We start from the raw sequence: 16908 nt of genomic DNA on the forward strand, positions 1-16908 counted from the left end.
TCTTAGGTCCAGTTTTAAGTAAATCTTCCATATTTTCATTCTCCCTCAATATCCCCCCGCTTATTTCCTGGCAGTCCTCATATCAGGTGGGAGAGCACACCTTTCCAACTTTAAGCAAAATTTTTGTCCCACAAACACTTTTGTAGGCACTATTTTTTTACACTTTGGTAGAAGACATACAGCTTAGGGGAGGGAAGAATTTGAAATAATTAAAATAAGCAAAACCTCTGGATACTGACAATCCAGAACCGTAAGTTAGAAGCCTGAAAATTAACCCTACAAAAGACTGAAATTAGGAGAATGGGTGAAATATCCATAGTCATTACCTGATTATTGAAACATTACATATATTTTTAGGCATGAGACCTTTAACATACAAAAATATAACTTGATTTGTTTACAAAATAAACAACTACATATTTTTTCAAAATTTTGTGTAATGACAAACATGCGCAGTATTAATGCATTATACTAAGGTATATCTGTGTCTGTCTCCTAAAAACAATCTCTAAAGGAGAGAAAGAATGATTGTTAAACTGGAAAGCATCAGTACCATGAACTTGTAAATAAAAAGGAAAGTTATGTCTGCAGGGCTCAGAAATAATATGTAAACAGAGAACAACTGCCATCATGCAGATATATGATGCATGTTTGTACAGAGAAAGCTTGGAAAAAGAACACAACATCCCTGTATTTATTCACTGTAATGTATTACAGCACAATGTTTAGGGCACATAATCCATCAAATGAAATAACCTTCATATAATATTAGTTACAGAAAACATTTTGGAGGATTGAAGTGCAACAGTATTAACATTTTCAACATTACCTTAACAATCATTTCAGCATATTCATTCTGGAAGAAAGAAACTTGCATGAAAAATGATTTTTGGTTCACCCACCTTCAAATGTGCAATTTTTTTCCTTAGGAAAAAATGAAAATTGAGTGAGCAGGCTGGATTTTTCACTTCTCTTCTAACTGTACAGTTATGCATGTAAATAACTTGATGTGCATTTATAATTTTACTGAAATCAAGGTGTAGCATGATCTACATATTGGAGCATCAGTAGAAAACTGAAGTTGCACAATAAATGCAACAGGGTACACTATAAAACAGCAGGTACAAAGAAGGCTCAAGAAAAACCAACATCTAGAGCACAACTGAGCAATTGTTTATTTTATGTCTGTCCATGTACTGATGGTCTGAGCACAAATTTAGAACAATTACTGTTCTTTTCATTGCAATGAATATTGTTGCTTATGCCAGTAACTTAAAAAAACCCCTAAACTAACAAACAAACAAAAAAACCCAGATCAAACCAAATATATTAGAAATGGAATGGATAATTTGTGGATCATTAAGAACATAAGCAACTCCATTCACTATCCCAATAAATCAACAACTGCAGAAGCATTTTAGATTTTATTTAAAAATCCAGGAAACTTATAAATCTCATTTTGCACTCCAACAGGACACACATATTGGTTTAGTTTCTCCTTGCAGCTGCCAGACAAGTAACCAAATCAGTTTTCTGGCCGTTGACTGCAGGTCAGGAGACATGCAGCCTCCATGGGGCAATTCCCATAAACCTCTTCGATAGAAGAGTTACCAATTCTGTAATCACAGAATCAGTTAGGTTGGAAAAGACCCCTGAGATCATCGAGTCCAATCTCTGACCGAACACCACCCATGTCAACTAGACCCTGGCACAAAGTGGCACGTCCAGTCTTTCCTTAAACACCTCCAGGGATGGTTACTCCACCACCTCCCTGGGCAGCCTGTTCCAATGTCTAATCAGCCTTTCTGTGAAAAAAATCCTCCTGATGTCCAACCTAAACCTTCCCTGGCACAGCTTGAGGCCACGTCCTCTCGTCCTGTCTCTGGTTGCCTGGGAAAAGAGACCGACCCTCCCCTGGCTACAACCTTCTTTCAGGTAGTTGTAGAGAGCGGTAAGGGTCACACCCGAGCCTCCTCTTGTCCAAGGTAATTTGGGGCCCCGCGGCCTCTCCGAAGGCGCCCGGTGCCTCTGGAACGGGGCTGGCCGGCGGGAGCGGCAGGGAACGGCCGCGCTGCCCGGGGAGTGCTGCTTTCGGGGCGGGCGGCGGCAGCGCGGAGCTCTGTGCCCCTGTACGCTCGCTGTGCCCCGGTACTCCCGCCTCCATCGCCGGCCTGTGCCCCTGTACGCTCGCTGTGCCCCGGTACTCCGGGTACGCCCGCTGTGCCCCTGTACGCTCGCCGTGCCCCGGTACTCCCGGCGTGCCCGCTGTGCCCCTGCACGTTCGCTGCGCCCCGGTGCGCCGCCGCTCCCCTCCGGCCGCCCCCCGCAGCCGCAGTTCCGGCCGTGGGAGGAAGCGCGGGGCCGCTCCGCTCCGCTCCGCTCGCCGGGGGATGCGGGAGCACCCCCGCCCCCGCGGGCGGCGGGAGGCGGGCGGCGGCGGCGCGGGCGGGGCGGACGCGTCGCCCCGCAGAGAGCGGCGGGGGGACCCAGCGGCGGGCGGCGAGCACAGGCCGGCGATGGAGGAAGGTGAGGGGTGGCTCCTCAGGCCGCGGAGCCGGAGCCGGGGCCGGGCGGAGGCGGTCGGGGCCAGGCCGCTGGCTCAGGCTGGCATTGAAGTGGCCTCTCCAATGCCGGGACCGCCGCGCACGGACGGAGGTGAAACACTGGGCTGCAGGACACAGGCGGCCTCCCGGGCCCAACCCGCCCCGCAGGCCCCTCGGGCCCCATCCCCGCCCAAGGCAGCCCGTCCTGTGCAGCCCCAAGCGGGAGGCCGGGCCGATGTCTTGGGAACATGGATCGGTTTCTCTTCCTTCGCCTGGCATTGTCTCTGGGCAGAGCGCCCGGGACAGCGTCTGTGGGCTCCGTGGATGCCTCCGTGAGTGTACTTTCTCTTTGGCATCCTTCCGTATGTTTTAGTCAGCCTTCCCTCTCGTTTCGTTAAGTATTAGAGAGCATCCAGAGAAGGGCTACGAAGATGGTGAAGGGCCTTGAGGGGAAACTGTATGAGGAGCGGCTGTAGTTACTTGGTTCGTTCAGCCTGGAGAAGACTGACGGAGACCTCATCGGAGTCTGCAGCTTGTTCAGGAGGGGAAGAGGAGGGGCAGATACTGATCTCTGTGGTGCCCAGTAACAGGACCCGAGGGAATGGCCTGAAGCTGAGTCAGGGGAGGTTTAGGTTGGTATTAGGAAGAGGTTCTTTACCCAGAGGGTGGTTGGGCACTGGAACAGGCTCCCAAGGGAAGTGGTTGCAGCACAAAGCCTGACAGAGTTCAAGAAGCGCTTTGACAGCCCTTTCACGCACATGGTGTGATTATTGAGGTGTCCTGTGCAGGGTCAAGAACTGGATTTGGATCATCCTTGTGGGTCCCTTCCAAGTCAGGGTATTCTGCGGTTCTGTTTCACTTTTAGTCGTATTTTTCTCCACGTCTTTTCAGTGCAAACCCCCTTTGTAGGGGTAGGAGGTGGCATTTCGTTTTCTTGAAGAAATCAGCAGAAGTGAGACTCTTAATAGGCACCTAGAAAAATGCAAGAGTAAAACAAGCATATGCAACTCTGTCCCATGGCATATCCCAGCCTCCCAGCTGTTCTCAGCAGGGGTACTTTCTGGGTTGCACATGGTTTCTATGTTTTTAGTAGTCTCCAGTTGCTTGTCCTCCATAACTGTGTCTGTCTTCTCATGAATCTGCAAACCGTTGGTTTACAGAATGTTCTTTGGGGAGGGGTGTTCTACATGAAGGTGATGTGCAATGATCTGGTTCTTTTTAGCTTGACTCACTAGGTTTGTTTGAGAGCTTCTTGTATTAGAAAAGAAGGTGAATCACTGCTCCCTATTCAGTGTGTTTGTGCGCTTCACTAACTAGTAGATGTCTGGCATGTTTGTGTTGGTCATCCGCTTTTCTGGACTGAGGCATCTTCAATTTGCTTCCTCATTCCTTGTATGGGAGCCATTGCACAACTTAGATCACCCTCATGGCTCTTCTCTGGATGTTTCCCAGCTCTATCTTATCCTTCTTTAGATGAGAAGACAAAAATTACAGGCAGTGTTCAATTAGTAGGTGAAAAATAGATGAGTATAGTGGCACAAAGTAGAATTAGAATTGAAGTAGTATAAAGCCAGAGTACTTAAAAGCTTTGTTGTGGGATGTGAAGATTGAAACTTCAAGTTTGAAGTTGGATGGGTTTTATGAAGGAGATGTTTTAAGTCCAGAGGAAATTGGTGGCTGCAATGTTTCAAGCAATGTTGGACAGTAGGTCAAACAGGAGAGCTAAAAATTCTGGAGTGTGAGTTACAGTTAAACCTTTTCCTCACACTTCCAGAATGACATAAATATTGTGGCATATCCTTAATGTAGTGATTATAAAATACTTTTTGCAATGAATCTTTTTGTATGTAGATTTGCAGTCTGTGAATTAGCATCGTTGCCTTTCAGACTGTAAAATAAATGGACCAGAGCTTCATACTGCTGCTGCTCACAAAAAAGTTAACAGAAGCCCAAGAAGACCTTGGTCTTGTGATGTGATCTATGTGGCTGAGCAGACTGGGCTTTTTAATTACATGTTAGACAAATATTCATAAATCTGCTTAGTTCCAGTAGATCCAAAAGTAGACCCAAAAGTTGTATTATATTTACTTTATGAAATCCTTTGCCATATAAATAATAGGCATCTCAATTTAAAAGCAGTCGACTAGCCCAATTTTTGTATTACACTACTATAGCAGCATAAAACCAGGATCAGAGTAGGATGGAATTGGCACCAGTTTCTCCCAGTGTCTGCATCAACTTATCTAAACTGCTGATTTCCTTCACTGGTGTAGTATGTTCACCAAGGAATAAACCAGTTAGCTTCTAGTTTGGGTTCTGGGTAATCCCAGAGTATGGCCTCAAGAGAATACTACCGTTTTGTCTGAGGAATAAGATAGGAATTGATTTCTGTAGTGTTATATTGTTATTTTAGTTGGGCATATGACATACTTTAATTGAGTCTTTGTCAAATATCTTCCATGGAATTGAGTCAGTAGCAATAACTGGCTGCTACCTGCTACTGTGTGGATTTCTCAGTGTGATTTTAGGTATTGTGTTGCAATAACTCAAATATAAAAATGTCTTCAGGGGCAGCAGACCTGCGACAGAGAAAGAAACAAAACTGCACAGAATCTGACAAAATGGCTCCAGAGGAGAGAAACAAAGAAAACTCAAAGCTGGGAAGGTCGCCAAAATGTAAGCTACAGAATTTTTAGCTGACTTTTGATTGTTGTTTTCATTATTCTCTTCCATTTTATGGGAAGATATTTGTAGCACAGTAATTTATAACAGACTGACTTTGAATTAGGTTTCTTAATGTTTCAAGAGAAAACAGGCATGTATATTAGAGTTCTTTAATAATGACATTTTGTGTATTGCAGAGTAAAATGTTAGTCTTGGACTGTTTCAGGCTTGGGGAGGTAGAGGCAGAGGAGTTAAGAAATTTACTGTTGTTACTATTTGCATACAAATAAATATTTTTATTGCTTCTGGAATGATCTTTTGGTTGGAAGCTGAGATACATGAAGTAATGGTACTGAAACAAGAACAGACAAAAAGTCCTTGCAGCCTTTCAAGAAACAGAACAAAAACTAGAAATAATTTTAGGCAAGTGCTCACCAAGCTACCAAAAACTTTTGTGTTAAAAGTACATACTAACTCGAGGGAGCTACAGATGAAGTAGACACCCTTTGAATGAGTGGTAAAATTCAGATTCATTCTTTCTCAAATTTAAAAACAGAATGGGAAATAGAATGTCTCAGAAGTTATGTTAAATGTGGTATGCCACCTCTGTCCGTTAATATCTTGAAGAAGTTTGTGGTGTTTTGGGTAGAATCTAGAGTTCCATTTATCTGGAAGAGGCTTTTCCTTCTTGGAATTCATTTGAAAACAAAGCTTACTGGAATGGAGAGAAAATTTGCAGTGCAGTGTGTGAGTATTTTGTCTGAAGGTCCTGTGAAGCAATGATAACAACTGGGAAAGAAAACTACAGGACAGTAGCAGCAAACCGGTTTTCAATGTATCTGTGCTGCTGATGGTGTGATAATTCTCATGCCAGTAAGTTTGCTTGTTGTTCAGAAATCAGAGTCATGTGTAGGATGTACTGTTTGTTTCTCAATCCTCTGGACTACTTTAGCTTTTTCACTGTTCGTTTTCAGATATGTTAATCCAGCGTTTTGCAAAGCTTTTCTTTGGCTGTCTCGCGGCTGTCACCAGTGGAATGATGTATGCTGTGTACCTCTCAACATATCACGAACGGAAATTCTGGTTTTCCAGCAGGCAGGTAAAGATAAAGTTGAACTACTGAAACAAAAGCCAAATTGTGTCCTTGAAATCAAATCTGATCCATGTTGAAACTACTTGCAGAATCCCATGTTCTTCTGCCGAGGCCTCTGTCTTTGAAACAGCTTCCTTTTTTTTTTCCTCCTGCTAACAGTCATCTTGGCCTGTCCTGCTTTTTATGTAGCCACCCTTTATCCTTAAAATACTTTTATAAAATATGGAGAAATAACTGAAGCATACTTGGATTGCAGAAGCTAATCAACAGAAAAATGTATTGAGCTTTTGGGGGGGGGGGGGGTTGTGTTTGTTTTGGGACTGGGGGGGGGTTGTTTTTTGATTGGTTGGTTGGTTGGTTTGGTTTTGTTTTCTTAAGAACTCCATTATTAAGTGAAGTATAGCAAGTTGAATGAAATTCAGGTTTTTGAATATGAAAAGACCCCGTGGATTTTGTGCTGACTTCCGATGTGGATTTGTGTTGCTCTCTTTCCAAGCATGTTTGCTGAGTTGTAGAGAGCATTCTGTACCTGACAGAAATGCTGTGAAGATTCATGTTTTGTGGAATATTTTGAAGATGTACAGTGAAGTCATAATCATGTGCTGTATTACAAAACTCTTCTATCTGAAAATATATTGTCTTCTCTGGAAAGAGATTGCAGGAGATGAATATTTTTTTTTTTTTCCTAGGAACTTGAACGAGAAATTACATTTCAGGGTGACAGTGCCATTTATTACTCATTTTATAAAGAACTGCTAAAGGCTCCTTCCTTTGAAAGAGGTACAAAACTCATTTGTTTTTTTAACTTTGAAAAGTCCTGTTCTCTTTGGAGACAGTAAATAAACTCCTGCGGACTGGGGAGACTGATTTTATACTCTTCTGTAGGTATATTGGTCAGATTGATTAAAAACCACATGCTATCCTAACTTTTCAGTACCTTTTAAGAAACAGTTTTTAACTATCCTGTATTCCACCAGATCGCCTTTAATCAATACTCTAGAATGGGGTTAATATTACTCTTAAGTTGCCCTGTATCAAAGTTATCATTGGGTTTGCTTGTGTCACAATAGTGGATTTTCTGCCATGTAAATATAATTTATGTTGAATTTGGGAATGGGAGATGAAAATTACTGTTTTCCATCCTCTGTCGGAAGACAGAACAATTTCTTTCACAAGCTGATCTGCTCCATCCTATCCCTGCCAGAAGTTTTTACTCTTGTCAGCTGTGATGAATAGATGCTGATGAGCACTGAGTGGTGGGGACAGAAAGCAACAGGAAGGAGAACAGGCTGAGCGACAATGATCTCTCCTTCCTTTGCGCTCCTGCTCTTCATCCTGCACTGGCTCTGGGGCTCACTGACCCTGGGTCCCTAAACCAAAAGAAAACTAAAGCAGTGAAAAGAAGAAGGAACACTTTCATGATAGTTCAGGGAGTTCAGAAGAGCACTGCACTAGCATGGGGAAAATGCAAGAACTCAGGAGAGAAGAGGATCTCGCAGCAGTCGGCCACTGAATTAATTCAGTCCCTTTGTGAAACCTCACTGAAGCCAGTAAAACTAAACGTTGTGGTTAGTGTTTTATTGGTTGAACAGTTTCCCAGCTGAATGTAGCACATCAGCAATATCTGAGGTCTTTGGTGCACTTAGTGCCTCATGACCTCTGGGGGTATTGCCCGTGCTGTGAATGGATGGATTGCATGCCTCATTCAGGGACGCTGTCTCTGCAAACAGGTAGACTCATGTGTCTACAAGGTATTACAGGGCATCCAGTTTTCAAGAGTGTATTACAGCTGTGCTGAACCCAGTTGTAAATCCTCAAAGACCTGGTCTGGCTTACAGAGAACCAGCTGCAGACCATACACCAGATATGCTCAGAGCTGGAAACAGTTGTCTGGTTTGACTGTTGCATTGGTTTTGAGGCTTTTGTTCTCCCCCATATCCTGATTTGGATTGTTTTTGCTCTTCCCTCTATTGTCTGAAGTATTGACAAGTCTTTTCTTTATTTATAACATTTTGGAATCATCTTGGAATGATCCTTCAAGTATGACAGCTTCAATTCCATCTCAACCCCATAGAAAGGCACATTGTGTTTGGTGAATAATTCTTAGAAATCTCAGAAATGCAGAGCTGAAAGGGGTGATGAGGCCGTCATACCTGACCTCTTTCTGGAGACGGGTTTAATACATCGTCCTCATCCCTATTAGATCTCTCTTCCTGTGAAGGTGGTCTATGGGCAAGTAGTTTCAGGACTGCATCGGTATGTTACTGAAAAGACTGTGCTTTAGATGATTAGTTTTGGGCCTTCTATTTAAGGACTAGATGAAAAAAGGTAATAACTTTCTATCTATCTCAGTAGGGTGGAATGACATCTAACACGGAAATTTCTTTTTCCTTTAAAACTAGGTGTGATGAATCAGTCAGTAGCTGTAATGATCAAATTTCTTTCCCCCTACCTTTGAATGTAGTTTCGCCTCTTTTAGGAACAGCAATAGTAAGTGATTCCAAGAATAATATTTTTTTTGTCTGTAGGTGTTTATGAGTTGACACACAACAATAGGACAGTATCACTGAAGACCATAAATGCTGTCCAGCAAATGACTTTGTACCCAGAGTTGATTGCCAGTGTTTTATATCAAGCATCTGGTAGTGAAGTATGTGCATTTCTCCTACTTTCTGTGTTTTCATTATGGTTGTGTGTGTGTGTGTATGAGACATTCTGTGCTGTATACAATGAACACATACATTTTTTGTTGAATGAGTTGAGCTAAGGCTGTCACCAGGTCCAGGTTCTCCTCAATTCTGATCAGTCTCTGGCACAGGATTTTGGGGGATTGATGCTAACCACTAACCTTTTCTGTTATTCTTTGCATCTACAGACTGCTTAGAAATGTCAGGAGTATCTGTGCTATCCATTAAAAACAGGAAAGTTAACCCCTTTTATAGTGCAGAGGTCTGTTACAGTGGTACCTGTCTGCCCATTCTAATAGGGAAGAACACTTCTGTAGATTAACCTTTTGTCAGTTTCCATTCTACTCAGGCTTTGTTCTGCTTATGCTGCATACTTGTGTCCTCTCTCATTATCTTTCCTTTTTTATTATTTACTGGTTTTGGAACCATTTTTGCCACATCTTTAGTTCTTTGAGTTCCTCCCTTTTATAACTTCTTCTAGTAGTCCTGTGAACTTTATATCCCACTGCAGCATAGATTTATTAAATCTCACGCATACAGTGTTTGAGCTAAAGCAAATACAAAAATCATGACACTAGCAAGCTGAGTCCTGAAGTGTGCACGTAATTTACACTGCTTTGTTCTTCCTGAGCCCCAAATAAAAGCATGCCCAGTACTTTTCTAGAATAGGAGGCGTCTCTTACCTGTTTGTAAAGCACCTAGCACATTGTTAGCAATAACAAATAGTAAATAGTAATAATTTCCAGCTTCAGCTCAGCTGCCACTATGTCTCTTCGTTTTTATTTGTAATTTCAGGAAGTTATTGAACCAGTGTATTTCTACATTGGTATAGTTTTTGGACTGCAGGGAATTTATGTGACTGCATTGTTTGTAACCAGTTGGGTTATGAGTGGGACTTGGCTGGCAGGAATGCTGACTGTAGCATGGTTCATTATTAACAGGTAAGAAAAACATCTTTATACAATCTAGTTTGTCAATAAGACATTTTAAAATATTAGTGGTTTGAAATTATTTTAATTAGTGGATTGAAATGCTTTTATTAAGCTTTGTGTTCTCGCTGTGAGAGCAAAATCTTATGGTGGATAGAAAATATTTCCAAGAGATTCATTGAGTCTCATGATGATTTTATTAATGGAAAGGCCTCCTGTTGTCCAAACCATCCACATTACCAGTTGAACTGACTTTATGTATGTGTGTGAATACAGGAGTATTCACACACAATTTCGTTTTTCAAAAATATTCCTCAGAAGGTTTGGTTTTGTGCTGGTGAAGGATGAAAACAAATGTCCAAAACAGCTGTAAAACAGAACTGCACTCTGTGGCCAGCTCTAAATATTGTGACAGTTATCCTGTGGCATAGAAGGAAATGATCAAGTGCATTTTTCTTTTAAAGAGTATTTGATTTTTTTAATCTTCTTTTTGGAGTGTGTTTTTCTGCAAAGTGGAATTTTCTTAGATGATCTTAATATCAAGATTTTTTTATTTTAAAACAATTCACTTGGAATTCCCCTTCCCCTTATGAAGCACCACATAATAGGTGCTTCATAATAATAGGGAGCCTCATTTGGGCAATGAAAACGTATGTTCATGCTCCTGGTTTGTCACCATGGCACTCTGGGGCTTTCTGTGAACTTGAGAGCACTTGAAATAAAAGAACTATGGAGGAGCAAAATGTTAGAGATATACCTTTAAAGTTGAACTGTTGGGAAGCATCTTCCAGGAGTGTGAAGTCACCATGACTGAATCTGTGACTAGTAGCTAAAAATACTGTTCATCAAGCTGGTGTGAACAGTGGAAAGTAGGAAAAATGGTGAATAAATCTGTAATTTTTTTCAACAGTGAATAGGATTAAACAGTGTCAACAAAGTGAAAGGTTTAGTAGTTAAAAAAGCTCTGAATATGCCTCTGTAAGAGGCTTCAGAGGAAAAAATGAAAGGTGGTGCTTTTAAATATCTAAATGATAAAGAAGCTTGAGGCTCCTTTTTAAAGGCATAGTAGACACAAAGAAGACTATGTACCTCTGAGACTGATGCCTTTGATCACATTTGAAAGTGTGGCTTGTGCTTCTGAGTCACTTTAGCACTTTAAAAAACTTTCACCTACACCTCTAATTGTGTGGATACTGTCAAGTCATTCCATGAGAAAACCCTGCATGCTCCCCATCCGTCTTTAATCTCTTGGTTTGCTGGGCAGAATTTTTCCCTGTAGACAAAATATTTGCTGCTGCTGCTGCTGCTGCTGTGAGGGAGCACCAGTTTGTATCCTAAGTATGTTGTGCTCGACTACCTAAATCACTTGCTTAAAACATACTGTATGAGAACTGAAAGGAATCTCTTCTCTCAGCTGTGAGCTGATTTTCATTGCAATGTGGAAAGCTGCTGCCAAGGCAGCAGTTCCCTGCCTGGGGACATAAGAGCATTTAGCACTGCTCCTGGCCAAAGAAGGCTCCCTTGTCCCAGTGCAGGTTGGCAGAAGCTGTGACTCTCAGTGTGAGGCAGGTCAGAAAAGGATCCAGGCAGATGCTTTTTGGCTTCAGTCCTATAAATGCCACCTAATATAGAAACCTACTAAATAGATGAGTAAAGATTGGGCCTTCCATGCTGTTATTAAATTTGTGAACTGTATCAGCAGCAAAATTGTGTCAGTGTTACTTTGCACCAAAAACTGAAATAGTTTGCTTGCAAGGCCATGTTTACAATTAGAAGTGACGTTTAGGCTTTCCTTGGTATTTTTGTTCCATAAATATTTTAATATTCTTGTTTCTTTGTAATTTTTTCTAGGACAGATACAACAAGAATTGATTACTCCATACCATCAAGAGAAAATTGGGCTTTGCCGTATTTTGCATGTCAAGTAGCAGCTCTCACAGGCTATTTGAAAAAAAACCTAAACTGTTCTGCTGAGGTAAAGCAAAAGTAGTTTCTTAATAAAGAGCTGCTGGTAAAACTGTACTCTACGGTAGTTACTTCTGCTATTGTTGCCCTTCTGGGCAGAAAACAGTAGATGTTTTGTCTGTTCTTTTCAAAAGAGCCAGATGGATTTCACCTAGGCATGTGCAGTTTTTGCTAAGCAACTTGTGCCCTACCTTGTTATGCCCCCAGGAGGGTTCAGAGGGAGCAGTGTTGTAATGGGCCATATGCTGCTTTTTTTCAATAAACTGATGCAGAATTTTTCTTATGTAAACTGTTTTTCTTGAAGTAGTTGGTGGTTACTTCCTTACCCTGTCTCTTTCTCAAAAATGTTCCTTCTGGTTGGCTTTAAATGTTTTTGAATATTTCAGGAATGACTTTCTTCCATTTGAAAGTTAAGCATGTCTGAAGTCAGTATTTTAATTATTTCCCAAAATAATGATTAATTTCCATAATTTATATTTTAATGACCTCTCAGTTACTTGGTGACAGACGTGCATAAGTACAAAATTAATGCTTTTACTTTTCTTTTTTTCTTCTAGAAGTTTTGTTATCTTTTGGTGAATGCCTCAACATACACCTTCATCATGATGTGGGAATACAGTCATTATCTCCTGTTTGTCCAGGCTGTTTCTCTTTTCCTGCTAGACAGCTTTGCCCTAGCACAGACAGAGAAGGTATTGGAACTTTTCAACCTATTGATAGCTGAGGACTTACAGGCAGCCTCTGAGGTGCCTGCCATTCACACTGCTCAGGAGCTCCAAAGGGCACAAGACTGAGTGATGAGTGTCTTGCAGCCTGGGCCCAGCTGAAGTGCATGTCATATCCATCAGAAGAATAAAATAACTTTCAACTGAGTCTCTTTTGGACTGCTGTGTTTAGGATAGAAGCTAAACAAAGCTTCTGAGACCTGAAACATCCTTGGAGAGCTAAAACACTGATGAATGATACTTCTCCGTTTTGGCTTAGCTGCCTCATCTTGTCTTTCTCCTATTCACATCAGGGTGGGCAGACCAAAGAAGTGCTCTGTTGGCTCTATGCAGTTAAAAGGCTGATTTTCACCCTCAATGGCCTGTCCTGCACTGATTTGCCAATAAATAGACTAGACAGATGTTGAAGGCTAATTGATTTTTCAGTACAAGAAAGTATTTAAATTTATTCTGCAGAATGGTTCTTAGAAATGTTGCAGCAATAAGGCGTTTTTATTCTGCCTGTTGCAGTGGAATATACGCTCCTGTGTACATGTGTGCCTTCTGGTTTTATTAGATATCAAACTGCATGCAATTCTAATTCTTCACCTCTTCTTTCAGTTGCTTTTTATTCTGTTCCTCAGCAGTGGGAAATGTTTGATCTATTGTAGTTCAAAGCAGGGAATATAAGGGAGAAAATGGGTGTTCTGGTAAAAGTCTGAGGAATCAAGCATCAGGGTTTATAAGATCTGCTTATCAAATAATAAATAACAAGTATCGATAACAGTCTGAGTATTCTTGAGACAGATTAATGAACAAGTTATTTTGAGGGCAAGGAAAGCACCTGTTTGCAGCAGGGAGCTCTGTCACAAATTGTGTGTTCTCACTGGTGCCTTGTGGTTACTGCTTCGTGCTCTATCACAGTGAGGTGTTACTGAATGGGGAGACCTAGTAAAATGCTCCTGCTTCTGCCATTTTTACAGAATTCTTATGAAGTAATTGTCCACTAGTTACTGAGGCTGACCAGGATCATTTTCATGTGCAATACTTTCCAGAGCCAAATGGTACCCTGCTAGACTCATGAGTGGAAGGATCGAGTTCCATTAATCCCCTGATTAACAGAGGAACGAGTGAGCTATCTACTGCTCTAAAAAGCAGGATTTATATCCACTGTATTTTTATTTTATTGGTTTTTTTTTCTTCAACAGGTGCATGAGGTATACAGAATCTACCTGTTTTCTCTCATTGTGGGGTACCTTCTGCAGTTTGAAAATTCTGCCTTACTAGTGTCACCATTACTGAGTCTTGTAGTGGCTTTAATGCTCTCCAAATCCCTTCAGGTAACTGGACTTTCTTCTAACCCTGAGTGTAGTTTTAAAATTTAAACTGAACTTCAAATGATACAGCATTCTTTAAATATTTTTGCAGATGAATATGAAGAAAAGTACATTTGTGTCAAGATTGCTGAAAATAATGTATACTTATTTGGTACTTACAGTAGCAGTGACACTAAACTTCTTATTAAAGGTAAGATTCCTCTGTAAAAGTGCTTTTAATTGTCAGAATCTAAATCAAAAGTTTCAGATATATCTTGAAAAAATCTTCTGAAGTGATGTGTATCTTATTGATATGATAGTTCATAGCTTAATTCATAGTAAGTATGAGTACTAAAAATTGAGTAATTTTGTAGCAATGCAAACAGCTTGGTCTTGTTGGGGTTCTGGTCTTTTGGGTTGAAATAGTGTAGAAATACTCTTCAAAAGACATTTTATCTGTTTTATAAACACAGGGTTTGTTATAATTTGGATGGCCTCTTGTCGCTAACCTATGACACCTCTACAGACTAGTCTAAATATTAAAACAATATTCTTGTGTGGCAGCACAATAGCCAGGAACAAGGATGAGTAGTCTTAGAGTAGATACTAATTTTCAATTGAATTTCAAGTAGAACAAGGGAACAGAGGCTTTCACTTTGTGTAGGGGTCAGATAAGAGTTGAGATTACACAGTGGGATTTTAGCCTGGTCTTGTGTTTTGGTTAGCAATTCCCTCTTGCTGGCCTTTTACACATATTATTGTGCTTTTCTTCTATGTCTCAAACTCACCATCGTTATTTTAATAAACAGTATTAACTTAAAAGTAAAGAAACTACTGAACCCTAGATGGTTTGAAGGAATGTTTATATATTATTATTTTCTTGTGCCATTCAGACTGACTAGTCTTGCTGTATCTCCAGGAAAATAAAATCTAACCTTGAAAAATATGAGTTGAATTACAGTTATGAGTAAGTTACAGAACTTGAGGCAGCTCAGATAATCTGTGTGAAGATTACAAATGTTCATGACTTTTGCTCCGCTGCAGTCCTATTTTCTAGTGGAGTCAAGTGCAACATTCTTATGCTTGCTGGGGAATAATTCTGTGTCTGTTTTTCATGATCCTTTTTACACTGCTCAGTAGTCTTCTGACAACTTATTGGCAGCTTTTCACTTGCCCTCCTGTTGTGGTATGGCAGTGGAATGAAGGGAATAATATTCTCAAGGAAACCCTAAATATAGATTTATTGAAGATTTACAATACTATACCAGTACCTTAATTGACACACTTAGTCCATTTTGTTAGTTTTAACTAAATCTTGAATAGTTGATTGTTACCTGACATTTTGTAATCTGAATGACTATGTGAAAGCTGCTTCCAGCATTTTGTATGATTTTTCTCTGCTAAATTAATTTTCAGATGTTCGTTCCTCATAAAGAAAATGAGCATTTGCTGAAGTTCATCGAAGTAAAACTTGGTTTAAACACAACTAAGTAAGTGTATTTGAACTCTTTACACCTCCCAAGATATCCAGACTTTTGAAACTGCTCTGAGAAGTGCATCATTTCAGTGGCTTGTGAGAATTTTATAGAGGAGCTAGGGAAATAGTTTAGTTATTTGTTGTCTGGTTTTAAGGTTGAAGTAAAAAAAATGTGCACATACAGAATTTACTTAGGGTATTGAGGTTTCCGAGGCACTTCAGTATTTTTCATGCCTTGGGGTGAAAGCATTTCATGTATTTTTGTTCTCTTGTGATGTTGAAGACTGAAAACTTTCTGTACCCTGTCTAGTGTTTCTAATAAGACTTGAAAGCAAAGATAATAGGGTAAAGGTGGCAGTACTAGCTTTTTATAGTGTGGAAAAGAAGGCTCTGGAAAGAGTCATGAATTATTGATGCTATCTCAAAAGAGGCTTGGGTTGTGGGTACCCCCAAATCCCCCTGTATGTTTTGGAAGAAATTAGGACAAGGGACATCTTAAAAGTCAGAGGGAATTGTTGTGATTCTAAGAAAAAACATTAGTATCTGTAAAAGAGTTGGATGTTGGACTACAAGAAAACGTCGTGGCAACAGATTTTCTGGAAAACTTCCAATGAAGTGTTAGTAAGGACTGACACGCCTCCTGGACCCAAGCCAAGACTTGCAATTCTGTGCAGGAATTGGAACTCTCTTCTAAGAACTGCATCTCTCTTAGAAAAAACTACTTTACAGCCTTTCAGGGGAACAAGTGGAAAATGACATCACACCCAACTAAAACTGTTGGGGAACTTTTGGAAGACAAGATGTAGAGACGTTGACTAAGATGCATTGTTTAACACACACACAGACCCATTCTTAAGTGTTTTGCAAGAAAAGAAAGGACTCCTGGTCAGGATTTCAGTTCATTCAGCTCCCAGGTATTAACAGATTTCCCTTTTTTTCTCCCTGGGGACTTGCTACACGTCACTTTTCAAGCTGTCAGACTCTGCAATGAAGCCAGAGATTGAGACAAACTGGGTGCCTGTACGCCTGGGATATTGTGTAACTGGGTATTGGAATTATGATTTGCAGCACAAGAGCTTCAAGATCTGTCTTTTAAGGCCAGCTTGGACATGCCCAGCTGTTAATCTTTAAACTGATTCTGTCTGAAAGACGTTCAGTCCTCTAGTCTTCTCTTGGGAGAAAATGAAAAGAGGGAGGAAAGCAAAACAAAGTAAGACAAGAATGCATTCACAGCACCACATGCTGCACCAGTTCCAGTTGAGAATACACACTGACAGTGCTTGGCAGAATGTATAATCTTCCTGCTTGTTAACTGAGAAAGAAGAATGATCAAGTGGCTTCGGCTGCAGAACTAGAATTTCAGCATTAAGGATTTTATTCCTGGCAGTGCCTCAGGCTTCTTTGTGATCTCAGATGACCACTTTCCCTTCTTCATCTCCTTCTTTGGAATGAGGACAAGCGTACCTTCTTGCATCAGTATCTCTAAAATCTTAATCCACTGTGGCAACTAAGTGCTTTGTGGTCCCCATA

General features: G+C 40.7%; 1 protein-coding gene across 3 annotated transcripts in view; it reads left to right on the plus strand.

Annotated features, from left to right (window-relative positions):
• Positions 1-2449: 2449 nt before the first annotated feature.
• The window catches only part of DPY19L4 (dpy-19 like 4), a 33298-nt gene continuing 18839 nt past the window's right edge, over positions 2450-16908 (plus strand). For 2 of the 3 annotated variants that reach the window (XR_752395.4, XM_010404967.4), the window contains exons 1-11: positions 2536-2875; positions 5112-5219; positions 6182-6306; positions 6990-7080; positions 8829-8950; positions 9783-9928; positions 11768-11891; positions 12439-12573; positions 13794-13925; positions 14014-14112; positions 15318-15391. Coding sequence is in view for 2 of the 3 variants with exons in the window: in XM_010404967.4 (XP_010403269.2) it covers positions 2779-2875; positions 5112-5219; positions 6182-6306; positions 6990-7080; positions 8829-8950; positions 9783-9928; positions 11768-11891; positions 12439-12573; positions 13794-13925; positions 14014-14112; positions 15318-15391 (1253 nt within the window). In the remaining variant the exon portion in view is untranslated. The other variant, XM_039572719.1, reaches the window with a different exon arrangement.

The sequence above is a fragment of the Corvus cornix genome, chromosome 2 (genome assembly GCF_000738735.6).
Source record: "Corvus cornix cornix isolate S_Up_H32 chromosome 2, ASM73873v5, whole genome shotgun sequence".
NCBI classification, from domain to species: domain Eukaryota; kingdom Metazoa; phylum Chordata; class Aves; order Passeriformes; family Corvidae; genus Corvus; species Corvus cornix.